The sequence below is a fragment of the Oryzias melastigma genome, linkage group LG24 (genome assembly GCF_002922805.2).
Source record: "Oryzias melastigma strain HK-1 linkage group LG24, ASM292280v2, whole genome shotgun sequence".
Lineage (NCBI taxonomy): Eukaryota > Metazoa > Chordata > Actinopteri > Beloniformes > Adrianichthyidae > Oryzias > Oryzias melastigma.
The window spans coordinates 11,878,354-11,895,515 of record NC_050535.1 but is presented as its reverse complement, the minus strand read 5'-3'; the positions used below and the strand labels follow the sequence as shown (position 1 = coordinate 11,895,515).

The window sequence follows — 17,162 nt, the reverse complement described above, 5'->3', positions numbered from 1 at the left end:
GGTGTCTCTACTCACATTGACAGTCCTTGGGGGCCGAGGCAGACTTTGGACTTTCTATCGGGGCTGTTCGATCAGAATTCTTCCGTCTTCAACCATTCTGGCCTGTTTCTCTTTGAACAGAACTCAGAAGGAGCAACAAAGCCACACAAATACATAACGGTTCCGTATTTATTCATGTTAGTGTAGCGACCATTATGTTCAAAATATCTATTATTTCACAGCTGCAGTAAGGAAAATAATGCTGGATTACTGGCATAAACTTAAATTATTAGCAGAAGAAATATAATTTTTAACTTTTATTGGTAATTTTTACAATGACTTATTTTTCCAAGAACTCGTGTTTTTTTTTTTTTTTTTGTCCAAAGCAAAAAAAAAAAAATGTTCATGAAAAAAATGCTACTTTCCTTTTAATTTTTTTAAGGTTTTATTCATGAAAAAAACTATAGCTCATTCATACAAATCATCATCGTAATGTAATGTTGGAAGTGTTACTCTTCCAAATTCCCCTTTGGACAACAAAAAATTCAAATCTGCAGATTATCATCTACTACTCTGTACATCTATAGCTGTTTTGTCAAGTGAGCATTTTTTAAGATATTAAATCCAGTTTTGAAACTATTTTGCTTTATGATTTGCAGAAACAAAAAACTACAAACATCTTTGTTGTCAGGCTCTGGACTGATGACGTCTTGCATGCTCAAACTAGATGAATGAAAGACCAGAACCTATAGACGCCCGAGCATTACTCCAGTTGCAGTGGGTGCAGTTTGTTTATCTCATTTGAAAAGTTTGCTTAATTTTGCTTCTTTACATATTACATCATTCATAAAATTACTTTGTTTAAACTAAGGCACAAGGTCTGTGAGATGCATGGCAACCAGAATAAATGACATAATCTTGTTTTGTTAGAAACATGTTTTAATAAAGACAAAGTTAAGGGGTCATTAAGAAGTTTTCATGATCTTTAGTTGTATTTTTTTGTTAAGCTTTTGTTGAAAACATCCTTATACAATTCATTTTCTTCAGGAACTTTTTTTCTTTGACAAAATACAAGTTTTATATTATAAAACAGATATGACAACATGACAAGGACCAAAAAGCAGCCAGAATAGAATATAGTTTGCAAGATATACTATTTATATACTTCTCATATAATCTACATGACATTTTTGGATGTGTATCTTGTGTTACAACCCCACGTCCCCATTGGAAGCTGGACAAAAGCAAGAGTCAGTACACAGAAACTCAAACATAGGCATAAACGCTCAGACTGGATGCAGGGCAAACAAGACTTCGCAGCAAGCTGTGGTGAGAAGTCAGACTAAATACTATGGTGGTGATGAGCAGATGGAAAACAGCTGAGGATGATCAGAGTCCTGAGTGAAGGCGGATGAGGTGGTCAAAACTCAGGTGAGAGTTCCCTCTGGTGGTTGGAGGAGGAGGTAGCAGGTTGAACCATGACAGGAGACCTTGGACATTCCTGTCTGCTGCTTCTGTCACTTCATTTTAATGGAAGAATAGGTCACCTCGCCTTCTGTCTCCTTTATCTGGGTTGGAAACAAAAACCAGATCTCATCCAACACCAATAATTTATTCAAATAGGCCTTAAAGCTAGAAGTTGGCATTACCTTACCGTCTCACACAGATACTATTTGTTGTTGACGTCATTGCATGCATTAATGTAATTGCATACGTTGCATTTACAAATTTAAACGACCCAATCTGTGTATTTAAATAAACACTCCTTTCTTTTAGGGGTTACTGAGGCATTTCCAGACCAGCCGACATTGTTTACAGTGGATCTTCCTCATCAGGATCTGTCCAGTTTGGCCAGATGTCCAAAACCACCTCTGACTGCCCTACACAGTTCTTGCCAGTTTCCAAAAGCTTCTGGATAATCATATTTATTTGTACAACAATACTGCTGTTTTAAACTTATCTAGATCTTTAGCAACCAGTAAATGTGAATACTAATAAAATGAAAACCAACAAAATGTAGTGTATCAGAAAATTTGAATAACAAACCACTAAGGATTGTTGTGGCACAAATACCAGGTTTCCATAAACGTTCATTTTGTTCACTTATTCTTAGCTGGGCCTGTTTTGTATGAATTACTGCATCAATGTATCTTGGCGTGGATGTCATCAGTCTATAGTACTGTAGAGGGTTATAGAAATCTCAGATTATTTTGAGAGCTGCGTTCAGGTCACCTGCACTTCTGGATCTGCATCCTTCTCTTGATAGTAATTTGAGATTTGTATCTCACTCTAGTCCTAATAATCAACTGGCCAATGAAGACCAGTAACAGGATGGTCACCGTAGCAGGTTTTGGTACCCTTGTCAGGGTGGGCAGGGACCAAGTCCTGCTCGAATATAAAATTTATATCTCTGTACTGTTTGTCAGCAAAAGACACCATAAAGTGCTTTCCATTTTACTGGTAGATGTTTGCATTGACTATAGGCTTAAAAGAACACATAATAGAACAACACCAGCAGCTAACATCCATCACTGATAGCAGAAACTCCACACTGGACTTCAACCAACATAGATTCTGTATCTCACATCTCCCAGAGATCGTCCAGCTTGAAGAGTAGCTTAAAACAAATAAAGTCCATTTGATTGCTCAATTTTGGTATTTGTCTGTGTGGTGGCTCTGACTCCAGTCTCAGTTCCCTGTAATGCTCCCCCAACTTTCTCTGTGAAAGTGTTTAGCGGCAAATTGATTGAACTTTCTCAAAATATTCAGTTTTTAATCTGCCAACAAAACAATTACTCTTTATTTAGAGTACCCACTGCTTTTTGGAAACTGGCTCAAAACTGCTTTTTGAAGATTGCTTCTCTGTGTTTGGGTTCATGTGGACCAGTCCCACATTTCTATTAATATCAGGACCACATCAGATGAAGTGACATACTGTGATCTTGGAAGAAGCCCTTGATTTGGAATGGTTAACGGCAGCATACGTCAGGTCACTGTCCGGCTCAGTCTCTGGCTCACTCTGAAAACAAACACAGAGGGGAAAACATGTCTTTGGAGTATATATCAAAGAAACTGAAGCTTTGAAAATGTTTGATTATTCAAATTTATGTAGACTATGTTTTAATTTTCCTAATAAATTAAATGTGACTCTGTTGTCATGAGATGCAGCAAATGTTATTTTTAAAATAAAGTTGACTCAGCCGATGACATATTTTAACATTCTGGAATAAAAGTAACTTGACAATTTTCAAAGTGCACTTTGAGAGCTACAACATTATTACAGAAATACCTTCAGGTCCTATTCTAATAAACTTTTTTTCTAATGATACTCACCTTTTGATGTGTTGTCTTTGGAAAGTCTGAAATAAAAAAAAGAAGGTTTTAGGAACCAGCTGACTTTAGAAATGATTTTCTGTTTTGTGAAACTATGTTCTCAGTACTAAGAAAATGGGTTTTGAGCTGTAATTTTATTAAATTAACACAGAATACTTGATTTAATGCACAAAAATATCATGAAAATTAACACTGAGAGGAGTTGATGACAAACCAAGAAACCAGGAAGGCCATGACTGGTTTCATAAGAAAGAGGAACTTCAAAGCCTGTGGTAAAATGCTGCCAAGATTTCTTCATAAGTCAATTATTTTTAGTATTCAGCTATTTTCATCAGAACTTCATCACATTTATGACAGGTAAAAAAGATAAAACTGAACTTGTTCCTTTTTTCTGATCCTTGGTGGTTTTGGCTCTTCTGCTTCTGAAGAAAAGAACCGCAAAGACGACCAGCAGCACCAACACCAAACCAACCACAGCTCCAATGATGATGACAGTGCTGCTCTGGGGAGACTCTATATAAAATAATAATATTTAAGCTTTAGTAATACATTGAGTGCAATAAATATAAGCTGGTAGTAGCTAAAATTAAAAGAACAAGTCATGGATAGAAATAAATCAACCTCAAGGACTACAAAAATAAAGCTGAATAAATGTGAATTACATATAACATGTTTTAAAATAATTATAAGAGAATATAACATAATGATCTCAGAATGGACCTGACTCGGACGAACACATTAGAGGAAGCACTTTTGTCATATGTAGAGGAAAAGCAAGTAGAAAAGCCTGAGAAAACACAGAGAAAAAAAGGTCTAAAGATGAAGAGAGTTTGTGTTGGACAGAGAGATTGAATAGACTGACTAAAGTCTTATTCACTTCCCCTAACAGGGTGTTGATGAAGGTTTTTAGGTTGTCTGGGCCTGCGGAGGGTCGTACTTAGGAGCAGCAGATTCTTAAGGGGAACACAGGTACATCTTGCAGTTCCCCTGAAAATTGTACGACACGTCATAAAAACTACTCTCAGATTGTTCCTAGCAGTCAGGCGTCACGCAAGGAGCCAACAAAGTGCGTGCACTTATTATGTGAACTTACGGACCACTTATGCCGTCCACAGGATTTGGAGTACTTAAATAAATAAAATTCCATACTACATGCCTGTGTCTACCCTATATTACCCTTACTAACCACAACACGTGGTATTGGTGCTCTCTACGACCTTCCAGTTGCAGAATGTCAATAGGAAAAAAAAAAAAAAACATGCATGAACAATATCACTACAGGCTCACTGATTTACGACATTGATATTTTGTGTGGACCATCTGTGTACCGGACAATTATTGTCAAATTTTAAAGAATTAAGAACTAAACTTTTAAAAAATTACCAGTAGATTCATTCCAGATGATGTCTATAAACTACTTTCTAAAAAGAGTTTTGTGTCAGAATCAGGTTGAATAAAACTGCATTTGTGACAGAAGTCATTTCAGAACCAGCCTTTGTATTCCACAAGATTTGTGCAGTAAAATTACCTGAAGTACTTGTAACAAGTTCATATCAATAAAAATATGACAAGATTCAAATAAGAGGTTCCTTTTATCAGTACAAAGACTAAAAAACAGTTTTACCTGAAAACTCTAGAACATAGACAGCCTCAATCTTTACGTTGTCATCTTCAATAAACTGGCAGGTGAATCTTTTGTTGTTTCCACTCTGATGCTTCACAGTCAGAACAGAAACACAGTTTGTTTGTCCTCTAAACTCAAAACCATCAACTTCACCAGTCAGATGAGATCCTCTCTCATCCCTCCAGATGATGCTGTTCTCTTTACAGGGAATTCTTATATCATATCTATTCAGTGAACACAGTAATGTGACATCTCCATTTCCTCTTGGATGAACTTCTGGTGAATCTGAAGAAACTGAAAGAAACAAAGACAAAAATTTCTCTGTTTGAAGTAATTACAAGAAAACCCTTTGTCTTAATAATGATTACGTTTACCCGGACACCATGTTCCAAATAAAGAATAGTTTACAATTTTAGATTTTAGAAAATATTCAGAGAAAGCATTTATCTGTTTTAACAGCAGAAACATTCCTGCTTTTTGTGTTTCGGAGTAAACTTTGAAGTAAACAAAGTCAGAGGAGGTCCGTTTTTTTCGACATCCTTCAGGAAATGAAAGCAATTGAGAACAAAAAAGACACTAAACATATTTCACATTTGCTTTCTCTTGGTGTTATTTAGGGATAATCATTAAAAGGGCCCTACCATGAAAATTCTACTTTTTGCAGTTTTAAGTGCATTTTACTGTTCATTCCTCACTATAAAAGGACCCCAAAACAGTATTTTCATCCGTTCATGCATTTAAGAGTAATCCTCTAAAAACTTGCATGTCTGCAGCAGGCCGTAAGATCGATGCCAACTGCTCCCTCCAGGAAGAGTCTGTGCTGCAAGCTCCGCCCCCAGACTACAACAAAAACACACCCACCGTCTCTGCAGAGTTGTGGTGCCGAGGTAGTTATGCCCTGCCGCCAGAATCTGTCTCCTGGCAGGGGATAAATACCTTCCTGTTAAAAACAATGCCTCAACACCACAACGATGATTCACGGATACTCGTTAAAATGTGGTCGGATGAATTCAGGCTCAATAAAGCAACTTTTAACGTGATCCACATTGATTCTACCAAGGTGTTTTTTAGCGTGCACCTGTAGCCGTAGCGTCCCCAGTAACCTCAATGCAGGATTCCTCCGCGGTTTCAAAGGTGCAGTAAATCGTGTCGAACCTGGCCTTCATACAGATGCTCAAATTCCATCAGGAAAACAAAAAGTTTGAATAAGTGAAACATCCTGGCAAGATTTTGCAAACGCAGCGCATCCATCTTTCTCTTGGCTAAAGAGATCTTTATTCACTTGTTTACGAAGTTTTGGTCAAGCTGAGTAGGGTCAGGGAGGCAGGCTCAAGGATGACGTCGGGAAATGGGCGCGACCGACAAGGCGTTAAAGGCGGTGCCTCAGAGATCAAGTTGTTTTACTTAAGGGTATTAAAACGGTTCAAAAAATGGCTCATATTTTATAAATAAATTGTTTTTTAGTGTTCCGAAGGTAATATATGATCATATATTTGGATATAGTTTACTCTGAAAGGCTGAAGAAAATCATGGTATGGGCCCTTTAAATCATTTATAAACGGACTAGTGGTTAAATGTTGGTTTTGGCTCCTTTCTGAGAATATTTTTGTTGGCTCTCTCTTCTGTTTGTGTCCCGATTGTCTTGGTTCTGACCTTTCTAACTTCTAGTATTCAGTTTTACAAACAAATCTACAGAAGCTCTGTACTTGTAAAATAAATGTTACCCTCTCTGAAAAGAAAAAAAAATAGTTTATAACACCTCACATAAGAAAGAAACAATTTTTTTCCGTATCCATAGAACCCTGAGATTAGAGAATTGACCCACACATATAGTGTCGCCTCAAGGTTTGAGCTATTTTTGGATCAGATCCGAATGTTAACAATCATGTAGTCACAGATATAGAATTATTCAAGATAGAATACTCACCGCTCAAAGTATTAAGATACAGATTGCCGTCAAAGTCATGCGTTTCCCCAAGCCGACAGACATAAAAACCAGCATCCTGATCAGTGATGTTTCTGATGAACAGAGAGCAGTCACTGCTCACACTCAGCCTGGAAGCTCGAGATGAACTCTGGACAACTTTTCCATTCTGTACTTCTTTTATTAATCTTGCAAGTTTATCTTTTTGGTACAACCAATTAACAATAGAGGTTGGGAAAGAGGAGGATGTAGCTCTACAAGGTAAAGGGACGTCATCTCCAACTCTGTGATAGAGATGTTCAATTTGTTCACTGATTCCTGTAGGAGAGAAAAGAACAAATAGAGAAAAGTTCAATCTTTCACACAACAGTCACTAACAACATCCATGAAGACATAAAATAGATCCGTCTGTATCTATTCTCATCCATGTTTCACTACACTGTGCCATTCATAAACTTTTACTAAATCTAAATTTATGGTTGATGTAGATATTAATCCCTTTTTACATTTAGGACTAACATCCTCCTGAATGTCCTTGAGCATTTTGCAAAGTAAAAATCATTCAACATTTTAGCTTTTGGTCAAATAAATTCTTAAAATCAGAAACTCTGGAGCAACAGCTGGACAACCAAAACATAGAAGATAAGCTTGATGGCAAAAACATGATCTTCAATATATAAACCAAAACATCTTGAATAAAAAAAACAAAATAAACAAATGAATGAAACTATGACAAAAGAAAACAAGAGCATGATGTGACAAAGACAAGAAGATCAGAAAGCAACAAACAAAAACCCAAGAAGTTTGAAACATCTATAAACAGAAACTTCAGTGATTATAGGAAAAATGAAGGAACTGAAGACATAACTAACACAGAACAGGACTTCAGAGAAGAATTCCAAACCTAGAAGGCTTCACTCTAGTTCTAGGTATCATTTATAATTTTAAGAAACGATTTGATTTGCAAGAGCCTGAATTAATTCGATTAGGATTTTTTTAGATTCTTAAATTCAAATAAATTTTGAGTTTACACATTTATACACATTTGTTTAGATATACCTTAATAATCTACTATATGATTTGAATGTATTTATAAATCTGATACAGTTCACGTACTGTAAAATGTATTAGATTGTTAATTGCATACACATGGATTCTCAAAAGGACAAACTCCAACAAAAATGTTCAGATCATTAACATTGTAAACATTGTTCTGTTTCTCCTGGAGGGCGTTTCAGTTTGGCCACTAGGTGGCGATCGTGCTATAGCATTACACCTTATTCAAGAAGAAGATGTTTAGACCACAAACTACTACTTTTAAAAATATTTCCTTAAAAGAGTTTGAAAAGTTCATGTCTGTGAGTTTATAAAGATGTTCATTTAGTCATTAAATTATGTTTAGGTCGACTGAGCGTTAGCATTAGCTGCCCAAGCTAGCGGACTTTAGCTTTATGTGCTAAAATCAAAAATATTTTTTATGAATTGATTATTGATCTTTTAAGCTTAAATCAATTCAAAATGATCAACTGATTCTATTAACCCAGCCTGACTTCCATCCGCACGCTTGGACCATAAATGTTTGATAAAAAACAATATCTGTTTTCTGTTGAATGTTGGACAAATCTTTTTTGTCAAAATACTACCAATCAATGTTGTTGAGTCATCTGTAAAAACCCTTGCATTTTGTTAGGTAAAGAAATTTGAAAAAAGAATAGAAAAGTGGATATTTACCTTCAGAGTAAAGGATACAAAGGACTATCAGTGTTAGAGTCATTCTGTCCTTGTTAGATGTTGATTTGTTTGAAATGTTCAGTTCAGTTGATTTTCTCTTTTATGAAGATTGAAAAAAAGCGAAACAGCCTTGGCTCCACCCTCTCAGTAATTTGAGGGACAGATGTTTCAACTTTGGAAATGACGTGGACTTTGCTTTGCTTTGGTTTTTTTTATACATTTATAAAATTAAGAAAAATGATCTTTCTTTAAGGAGGATGGTGGACCGTTTCAAGAAGTCCAGATGTCATGACTAAACTTTAAAACAATGTCACTTAAATTGACGAGAATCTTCCTCCACATATTTAGGGAAGTCCTTATTTTTCTCCTTCATTTTCTTGTCGTCACTTTTGTCATAACAGAGAAGCTTCCTGTTGGCAAATATCCTGACGAACGTTCCTGTTTTCTTCATTGTTGCCTTGCAAAAAAACGAATACATGATGCGTCACATTTGTGTTTTTAAACTTTTTATCTCTGTTTACTTTATATATATATATATATATATTCATTCTTCAGGCAAGTTGGATGTTTCATATTTGTATTTTTTTAAAAGTCAAGCTTTATTTGTGAGATCTATAATTGCAGAGTCAAAAAGAACTTTTGATTGTAAAAACTTGGCAAGTCTTTAATGTCTTTGTTTTGAACTTTATTTGTAAAGCAATATTTTTTTAAACTTTAAAGGGGCCCTACCATGAAATTACTTTTTTAAGTTTTAAATCAATTTTTCTGTTTATTCCTCACTATAAAGAACCCAAAAGCGTCATTTTAATCTGTTCATGCATTTAAGAGTAATCCTGTAAAAACCTGCCCTGTCTGCAGCAGCCCCTACCATACCCATGAAAACGAGCGGTTGGAAACATGCTGACCGTTGACTGTTTTTAAGAACTTTTAAGAACTTTTTATGCTAGTATTAAGAACAAAAGGAAGATGTAAAAACTATTGTAAACTTGGAGAAATATCTACAATGAGCATAGAAATTGAGCCCTACTTTAGAACAAAAAGTTATGTATGTTTGTCTTGAAAGACGAAAAATTTCAGAACCATTGGAAAATACAAGACACCCTACGTATAAGGCTGGTTTTCTTCTTTGCGAGCCTTCACTTTGATGGGGCGTAGTTTGTTAGGTCACTCCCTATCTTATTTTGAGAGATCTTCGGCGGACTTCAAGTTGTTGTCCTTTAAGAATGAAGACGTCTTGTGTAACACCTGTGTCAGGCTTTGGTATGATATGAGCAGTAGTATTATTAGTAATATGGGCTAGTATGAGAAGATATAAGAACGACTCAAGGAGGGAGCGACAGAGACTGGATATTGGTTTGTTTGTTTTTTTCACCATATATTAGTGCAAAAGATATATAAAGTGCAACATACAGACAATATCTAAAGAATGGCCATTTGAATTTTTACAAGACAATATGTACAATGTAGAAAAAACAGTGCTGTTTGGTGCTGTTTGGTCCAACCAACGACGTTTAAAGAGTTCAAATCAAACTGGTCCACAGTTCACAGGTAAGTATATCCAGCAATGTCCAGTGTCAGAGGAAGGATGAATATATCCAGAATCCGGAGTTGTAGTATTGAGGTAGATGAGTGAGTGGGGTGCAATGGATGGGCTACTAGGAGCACCCTACCGGTCTGGCGGAGGAATGTGGCTCTCTGTAGTGACTAGTAGACTCAGTTCGGTTTCCTTGGGCTCTGTAGGCTCTAGGCCTGCTCCATGCTCGCCATCGGGTTCCTAAAAACCTGGCCAATATCCACGGATTTCGCCGCATACGCGAACCTTTGTGGCACACTCCTGGACACGATAGAGAGCTCCGGCTCCTGTGCGGCTTCCCCACTTCCCAGTTGCAAACTGAACTGACGCGGCACTATAACTTAGCGTGATTGGCGCTCCGCGTAACGTGACCGCGAGGTAACATCACTACTAGTGCAAACTGATTGGCTAAAGGTAAATAGGATGACGTCAGGTCCCACACAGACGGGCAGAGGGAAAACTTGCCCGCTGCACCCAATAGATGCATAACGTCATCTGGGCTTCACTTGGCAGCCCTGCAGATATCTCTGCAGACATGTGAAATGAACTGAATGATGAGTACTCTGGTCTATCGCTGTTTTGGTGCTTGAGGCTGATGATAAACTCTATCAAGAGTTTCTAGAAGGTGAATTTTGTATTCTGGAAGTAGTTTCTGGAAGATTTATATCACCTTCTTTCACACATCTTCTTTAGCATCAAAGGATTGAAGGTTTCATCTTCATGAGTATCTTTCTAAATCAATTATTCTTTGTTGACACGCATCTTCTCTTTAACATCTTTGAGCTCCTTTATACAAAATCTTTTTTTTATTTTCAATCTGCTCATCAGTGTTGTTTGCCCAAGCATTAATTAGCTTTGAAAGGCTAGCAACAATGTCTCCAATTTCTTTGAAGCTTGAGACTTAGAAGAACTAGAAGGAAAAAAAATGGACAATCCTCAATACTCTCCTCATCAGTCAGAGTCAAGGGGACAGACGTTTAGTCATGGCAGCCTTCACTCAAAGCCTTACCAGTAACTAAAAAGGTAACTATAAAGTCTGAAAGGATTGTAAACATAACCCAAAGACAAATGAACAATTTATTTATTTTTTATTGATTAACATATGGCGAGAACAACCTGCATGTCTTAAAAAAAAGAACACTTCATTATTACTTTCTTCTCTAGTTGGATTGATTGAGTTAATGTTCTTTGCTGCCACCTGCTGCCATAGACAGAAACTTCCTCTATTTGCAGTTTTTGTTAACACACATGTCACAGGAGCCAAAAAAATGAGCAAGATTTTTTTTTTTTTTTGTCATTGAACACACAAGTATGTTTTTTTTCTTGGTTTTATGACGTTTTGTGGAAATGACACTGAATAAGTCTTTACCCTATACATGGAAAATGTTGATCTATGTGACATTTTCCACAGTTGTAGTCTTTCAAAATAAGATGATGAAACTAGTAAAAAAAAATCCGGCTGTTGGATGAAAATTATCTAAGAACAATGACTGGATCATGTAATGTATTACAAGTTATTACTTATTACTTATAGTCAGAGATAGGGAATACGATAATAAGCGACTCCTGCGACCCTATTCTGGAGCAGGAGATAGTAAGGGGTCTTGCTCCATTTATGTCCCTCAGGTGGAGGTAGCAGTATGGCTTGATGTGCATTGCATTGACTTGAACAGGGCTAAAGTTTATCATTCTAAAGTTTCTTATTCTGGTGTGATGTACCAAGACATACTGTATATAGTATGTATAGTGGTGAACACTACCACTGCAGCAAATAATCTCCTGCTGTTTCCAGGGGGTCAGGTCATTCTGTCTTTTCTACTTTTGTAATTCTTCTTTTTTCCATGTTGAGATGGAGGACGTCAAGATCTGTTTATATCATTTCACTCGAACAGCAGAATAAGTCACTTCAGCTTCTTCTTTGTTGACCTACAACACAAACCAGACATTTCTTTGCTAAATGAATTCTAGAATTCTAGAGTTAAACATTATAAACATATAAATTCAAATTAATTGAGTGCATGTGTAATGTCCTAATTAACAACCAAGGCTGCCTCAAAGTGATACACAAAGCAAAAATAAAAAACAAAATTACAATTAATGACGAAGGTTATATGTCACAATTAGCTAATTACTTAACATTTTCCTGAAAATTTTGACTACAGACAGATGATTCAGAAATTCCCTCTTATTTATTTAAAGTCCTTTTTCAGTTCATTTGAAAAACTGCTCATTTCATTCTATACATTGAATTGTCAATTAGTGTATTTTTTGTCTGTTTTAAGTTGCATTTATGACCAATGTATATATATTTTTTCATAATAGAGAGTTAAAAATATTTTAGATGAATTGACAACAGTCTAATCTTGGATTCTGTGTCCTCAGTTTTCCGTTCACAAGTTAGGCTTTAAGTGAGAAAGTGACCTACCGTTCTTTTGGCAGAAGTATTTGGTCTCAAATGGATTACAGTGGCATAAGTCAGTTCACTCTAGAAAAAAAAAGAAAAAAGCAAAACATTATGGTTCTGTCTTGCTTATAGATACTTAATAAGAAAAAGAATAATGTAATTCTTTTATGCAATAGATGATTTGTCGAAGCCTTTTTGGACCATTGTTTCAAGTGTCAAATGTTTTAAAAGTTATTCATATATGTTCAACTATCCAGAAATACCCTCTGACAATCACATAGATTCTTAAACAATTTATATCACTGCAAAATATTTAATAAACATAAAAATACTCACATTGTGATGTGGCGATTTTGGAAGATCTGAAATATTAACGAGCAAAGGTTAAAAAATTGTGCTACGTTAACTGTAAAGTTGAGCAAAATTTGTAACAACTAATCACATTGCAAGCTTTACATAATTCAATTTCTAAACACATTTAAAGAAATTAGCTGAATTAACATTCATGCCCATATCTCTTCACTTATTAGCACAGGAGTTCCTCAGGGCTTTGTTCTTAGCATCCATCAGTTCATCCCCAAATAAAGAAAGATAACTCCAATGTGTTTTCTTTTTTAGTTGGAAAAAAGAAACGCTGGAAGGGCCATTTCATAACCCCAGGAAAGCAGGTCTTGTAAACTAAGATGATCTTCACTTGCTTTAGATGAAATCTCTGTGCTGTTAGTGACTGCAGACATTTCTGACAGTGTAACACATCTCCACAAGTCCTTTTCAAACAATGGTTTTTGTAGTGTGTAATCAAAAAGTGTGTTATTCTTGAGCTGATATTAAATTTGTTTCTTTGTCATGTTGGGGTGTGTGTGTGTGTGTGTGTGTGTGTATAGCCAATGATACTAGGCCAAGTCTCTTAAAAAAATTATTTTATCTCAAGGGACTTTAAAAGATATTAAATATTTGAGGTTACACAAAGTAGTAAAATATGCACATAAATTGAGACAAGAAATCTGTCTAGATGGAGAATGAAGTCCACCAAAAAAATTCTACCTGTTTCATTTTTGGGATCCTCTGTCTTTTTGGCTTTCCTTCGTTTGAAGAGAACAGTAGTGACGACAGCCAGCATCATCAACAACACACCGACCACAGCTCCAGTTATGATAAAAGTGTTGCTATGGTTAAGATCTGTGGTAAAAGGATTAAAGATAGAAAACGTGAAAAAAAAAATCACAAAATAAATACAATCCGCTTTTAAAATATAAGACCAAATCAAGCCCTTTTAGAAGAGTTGCTCCTATATAGTGTAGTTCCTGACTCATACCCACCATATTTTAAGTCAACGTTTAAATAACAGAGAAATATTAAACTTCACTACAATTAACTCCAAAGTTACATAAAAGCCAAGCTAAGAAACTTGTGTTCAAGTGACCACTTTCAAAGATAAGTCTATTCAAAAGTATATCAATCCTCGTTTTGGGCTTTTGTGATCAAAAATCTAGTTTTTACGCATTTTGCCACAAAAGGTTTCGAATCCGTATTAGGATCTATGTACAAAACTTAATGTCATTGAAAGCATGTTCAAAGTTAAACCAGCTAAACTTTAACCAATCAGGGACTCAGATTTGTTTGTGATGTATAGGGAGTGTCCTTTCCAAAACATGTGTGCATATGGCGATTGTGTGTTTATTTTATTTATAAAATAGTTATATATCATATATATTTATTGTGTGTTAAAACACTGATCACATTAGTTAATCGCAGCGTTTTATTGTGAAAAATTGGTTATATTTTGAAAATAAACAGGATTTTCTCATGTATTTTGATGCAACTTCCTGCCAGTATTGATATAGAGCGCTTGCGGAAAAAATAGACCAGACACTGAAATGTTCCGCTGCAGCGCGCGGACCCTCCGCGCCGCTCCGTGCCTGGTCTGAACGACGCCATAGGTTAAGATGGGTGCCGAATGGAAGGGAACCCTGTTCCGCGCCGCTTTGCGGCGTTTCCGCATTTGGTGTGATCCCGGCGTTAAGCCCAAGAAAAGTGTCTCTTTTTAAAGCACAAATTTGTGAGAGTTAACTGTTGAGCTGTTATCCAAAATGATAAAAAAAAAAAAAAAACGTCCACTACAGTGATGCAGGGTGTATGAGTGGGTATAAATTGAAGGTAAGTAGGTAAGTCTTAGTAGAGTACGTGTTTGGTATATCTTTAGCACATTCCTGCACTGAGGCTGAGTAAACCCACTGCCCAACTTTTATCCTATTTAAATCAGGAAATAATTATGTTAGAAATTGAGAATCTAATGTAGTTTAATGGAAATATAGTATGATTAAGTTAACCTTTTTAAGACATCAGTCACTGCTGCACCACTATGTTGCAACACGGATGTGATGGAAGAAACACGAGATTTCCTTTAACTGCAGTGACATTATACATCTCTATTTTTGTATCGAATGGTGAAACATTCTCCCAACAATTTTTTGAGTGACTTTAAACAAGAGTCAACAAACCTTGACTGAATTCTTACTTGACTTTTACCTGTAGAGGCTGGAACGTAGACAGCATCTATCTTCACATTGTTGTTCTTTACAAACTGGCAGGTGAGTCTTTGGTTGTTTCCCCTCTGATGCTTCACAGTCAAAACAGAAACACACTTCTTCTGTCCTCCAGACTCAAAGTCAGCTTTTTCACCAAGCTGATCAGTTCCTGTTTCATCCACCCATAAGATGCTGCTGTGCTGACAGGAAACATTATCATCAAGGCTGCTAAGAGAACACTGTAATTTGATATTTCCATGAACATCTGGTGGAGATGGAGAGACTGCAACAAAGACAAAAAAAAAAGTGAGATACACTGAAAAATGATTTTGATTCTTTTCTGAACTTCCTTCCTCCCATACATTCTTTCACAATGTCCGCATTCAATCATGTGACTTAAACTGTAGTTATGCAGTGTCTTTTGACAGTGTTGCAAATAAACAAGGTTAAATACTCACTGCTCAAAATGTTTAGGTAAACAAAAGAGGATATATCAGACTCAATAAAGACATAAAGTCCAGCGTCTTCATCCATGATGTTTCTGATCAGCAGAGAACAGTCGCTGCTCACACTCAGCCTGGAAGCTCCAGCTGAACTCTGGACAACTATTCCACCCATTACAACTTTTTCAGATGCAATCTTTTCTTTTCGGTGCAACCAGTCCACCTTGGAGCATGAGTGAGAGGAGGAACTAGCATTACGAGGCAGAAGTACTTGATCCCCAGCTCTTGCATACAGATTTATAGTTTTTCCACTGGTGCCTGGAAGAGAGAAAAGCTTAACAAATGCTTCATAGTCTTTTACATTTGATTTTCTGGGCATAGCTATACATACTTGGACATTCTATCCAAATGAGTGATTACAATTATAGCATATTTTTATTGATCTTTCTTTTAATCACAAGATTAATTGTTTTATATCAGCCAATATCTTTATTCTTGACATTCAGACATTTCAGTGTAATAGTTATTTATTTAAAATGCAATTAAAAATTTATAACACTGTTTAAGCAAAATTAACAAACATTCTTTGAATTTAATTAACACTTTTTTTGAAGGTGAGAGAAAATATTGCAACATAAAACAAAAAATTAAGAAACATTTACCTTCAAACTGAAGCAATAAAAGAATCATTAGTTCCAGAACTAAAGTCATTCTCAGTTGAAGGTCTTAACTTTCCAGTAAATTTTCTGGTTTTAAAGCTTCATTTCCTGTTTTTTAAGGAAAAAACTGACTAAACTGTCTTGGTTCCACCCATTTGTTGAATTGCATCATGACTTTTAGTCACACTTCACAAATGTCTAAATGTAATTGTTGAAGATTAACATAATAAATTGTGTTTTCTTTAAGTTTTTTAACTCCAATGTTTCTGTTACAATAGGGGACTATGTACCTTTGGAAACAAGAGTTATTTATCAAAACCTCTTAGTTATTTGGGGCAGAACTTTATTATAACTTTATATTGTGTATGTGTTAGGGCTGTGAGATTTATCGCGTTAATTAGGTGTTTATTTGACACGAGCATGACGGCGACAATTTTTTTTGACGCATTAATCACAGATTTTCTCATGCCCTCTAACTCATCGGTTGCTCTCACTAGATCATGGGCGGGTCTCCAACCACCGAGCTGCTAGCTAGAACCGGCCCGGCGGCAGGAAGTGGAGAGCTCCTGCACCCTAACCCGGCTCCGGTTCGCGTCCGTTACCACGTCTGGTGGTACCGGCTCGCGTCCGGCGCCGCGTCCCGAGAGCTCCGGACCCCCGACGTTCCAAACAGCAAGCTCACCGGGGGACGTTTTAAATGTAGTTTAAACAATGACGGTTATTTGTAGATGAAAAGATAAATCTCAGCTTTGAGTGTGTGGCCCGTCTCTCTTTCGTCGCGAGAAAATATGCAAAATATCCCAAAGTTCTGGAGGTTTAAGCATGATCCAGCCCCAGCATAGCGGTCTGTCTGCCGGCATATTCATGATGAGCTCCGCTGGACACGTCGCTGCATCGAGCTGCAGCCAGAGAACGCGGCGGCAGTAACAGACTGTCAAACTATCCACAGAGTATCCCGCTTTTC

General features: G+C 36.4%; 2 protein-coding genes across 2 annotated transcripts; both read right to left on the bottom strand.

Annotated features, from left to right (window-relative positions):
• Window positions 1-1,195: 1,195 nt before the first annotated feature.
• On the bottom strand, window positions 1,196-8,661 carry LOC112158283. The gene is made up of 7 exons (XM_024291558.2): window positions 8,592-8,661; window positions 6,864-7,178; window positions 4,937-5,230; window positions 3,691-3,825; window positions 3,313-3,338; window positions 2,915-2,998; window positions 1,196-1,547 (listed from the first exon to the last, which is right to left on the bottom strand). Exons 1-7 carry the CDS (start codon window positions 8,632-8,634, stop codon window positions 1,497-1,499), a joined length of 948 nt encoding a protein of 315 aa, XP_024147326.1. The 5' UTR covers window positions 8,635-8,661; the 3' UTR covers window positions 1,196-1,496.
• A 1,882-nt stretch (window positions 8,662-10,543) lies between these two features.
• On the bottom strand, window positions 10,544-16,601 carry LOC112158193. Its single transcript, XM_024291432.2, has 7 exons — window positions 16,202-16,601; window positions 15,555-15,857; window positions 15,098-15,379; window positions 13,613-13,747; window positions 12,905-12,930; window positions 12,590-12,649; window positions 10,544-12,090 (listed from the first exon to the last, which is right to left on the bottom strand). Exons 1-7 carry the CDS (start codon window positions 16,248-16,250, stop codon window positions 12,040-12,042), a joined length of 906 nt encoding a protein of 301 aa, XP_024147200.1. The 5' UTR covers window positions 16,251-16,601; the 3' UTR covers window positions 10,544-12,039.
• Window positions 16,602-17,162: the final 561 nt, after the last annotated feature.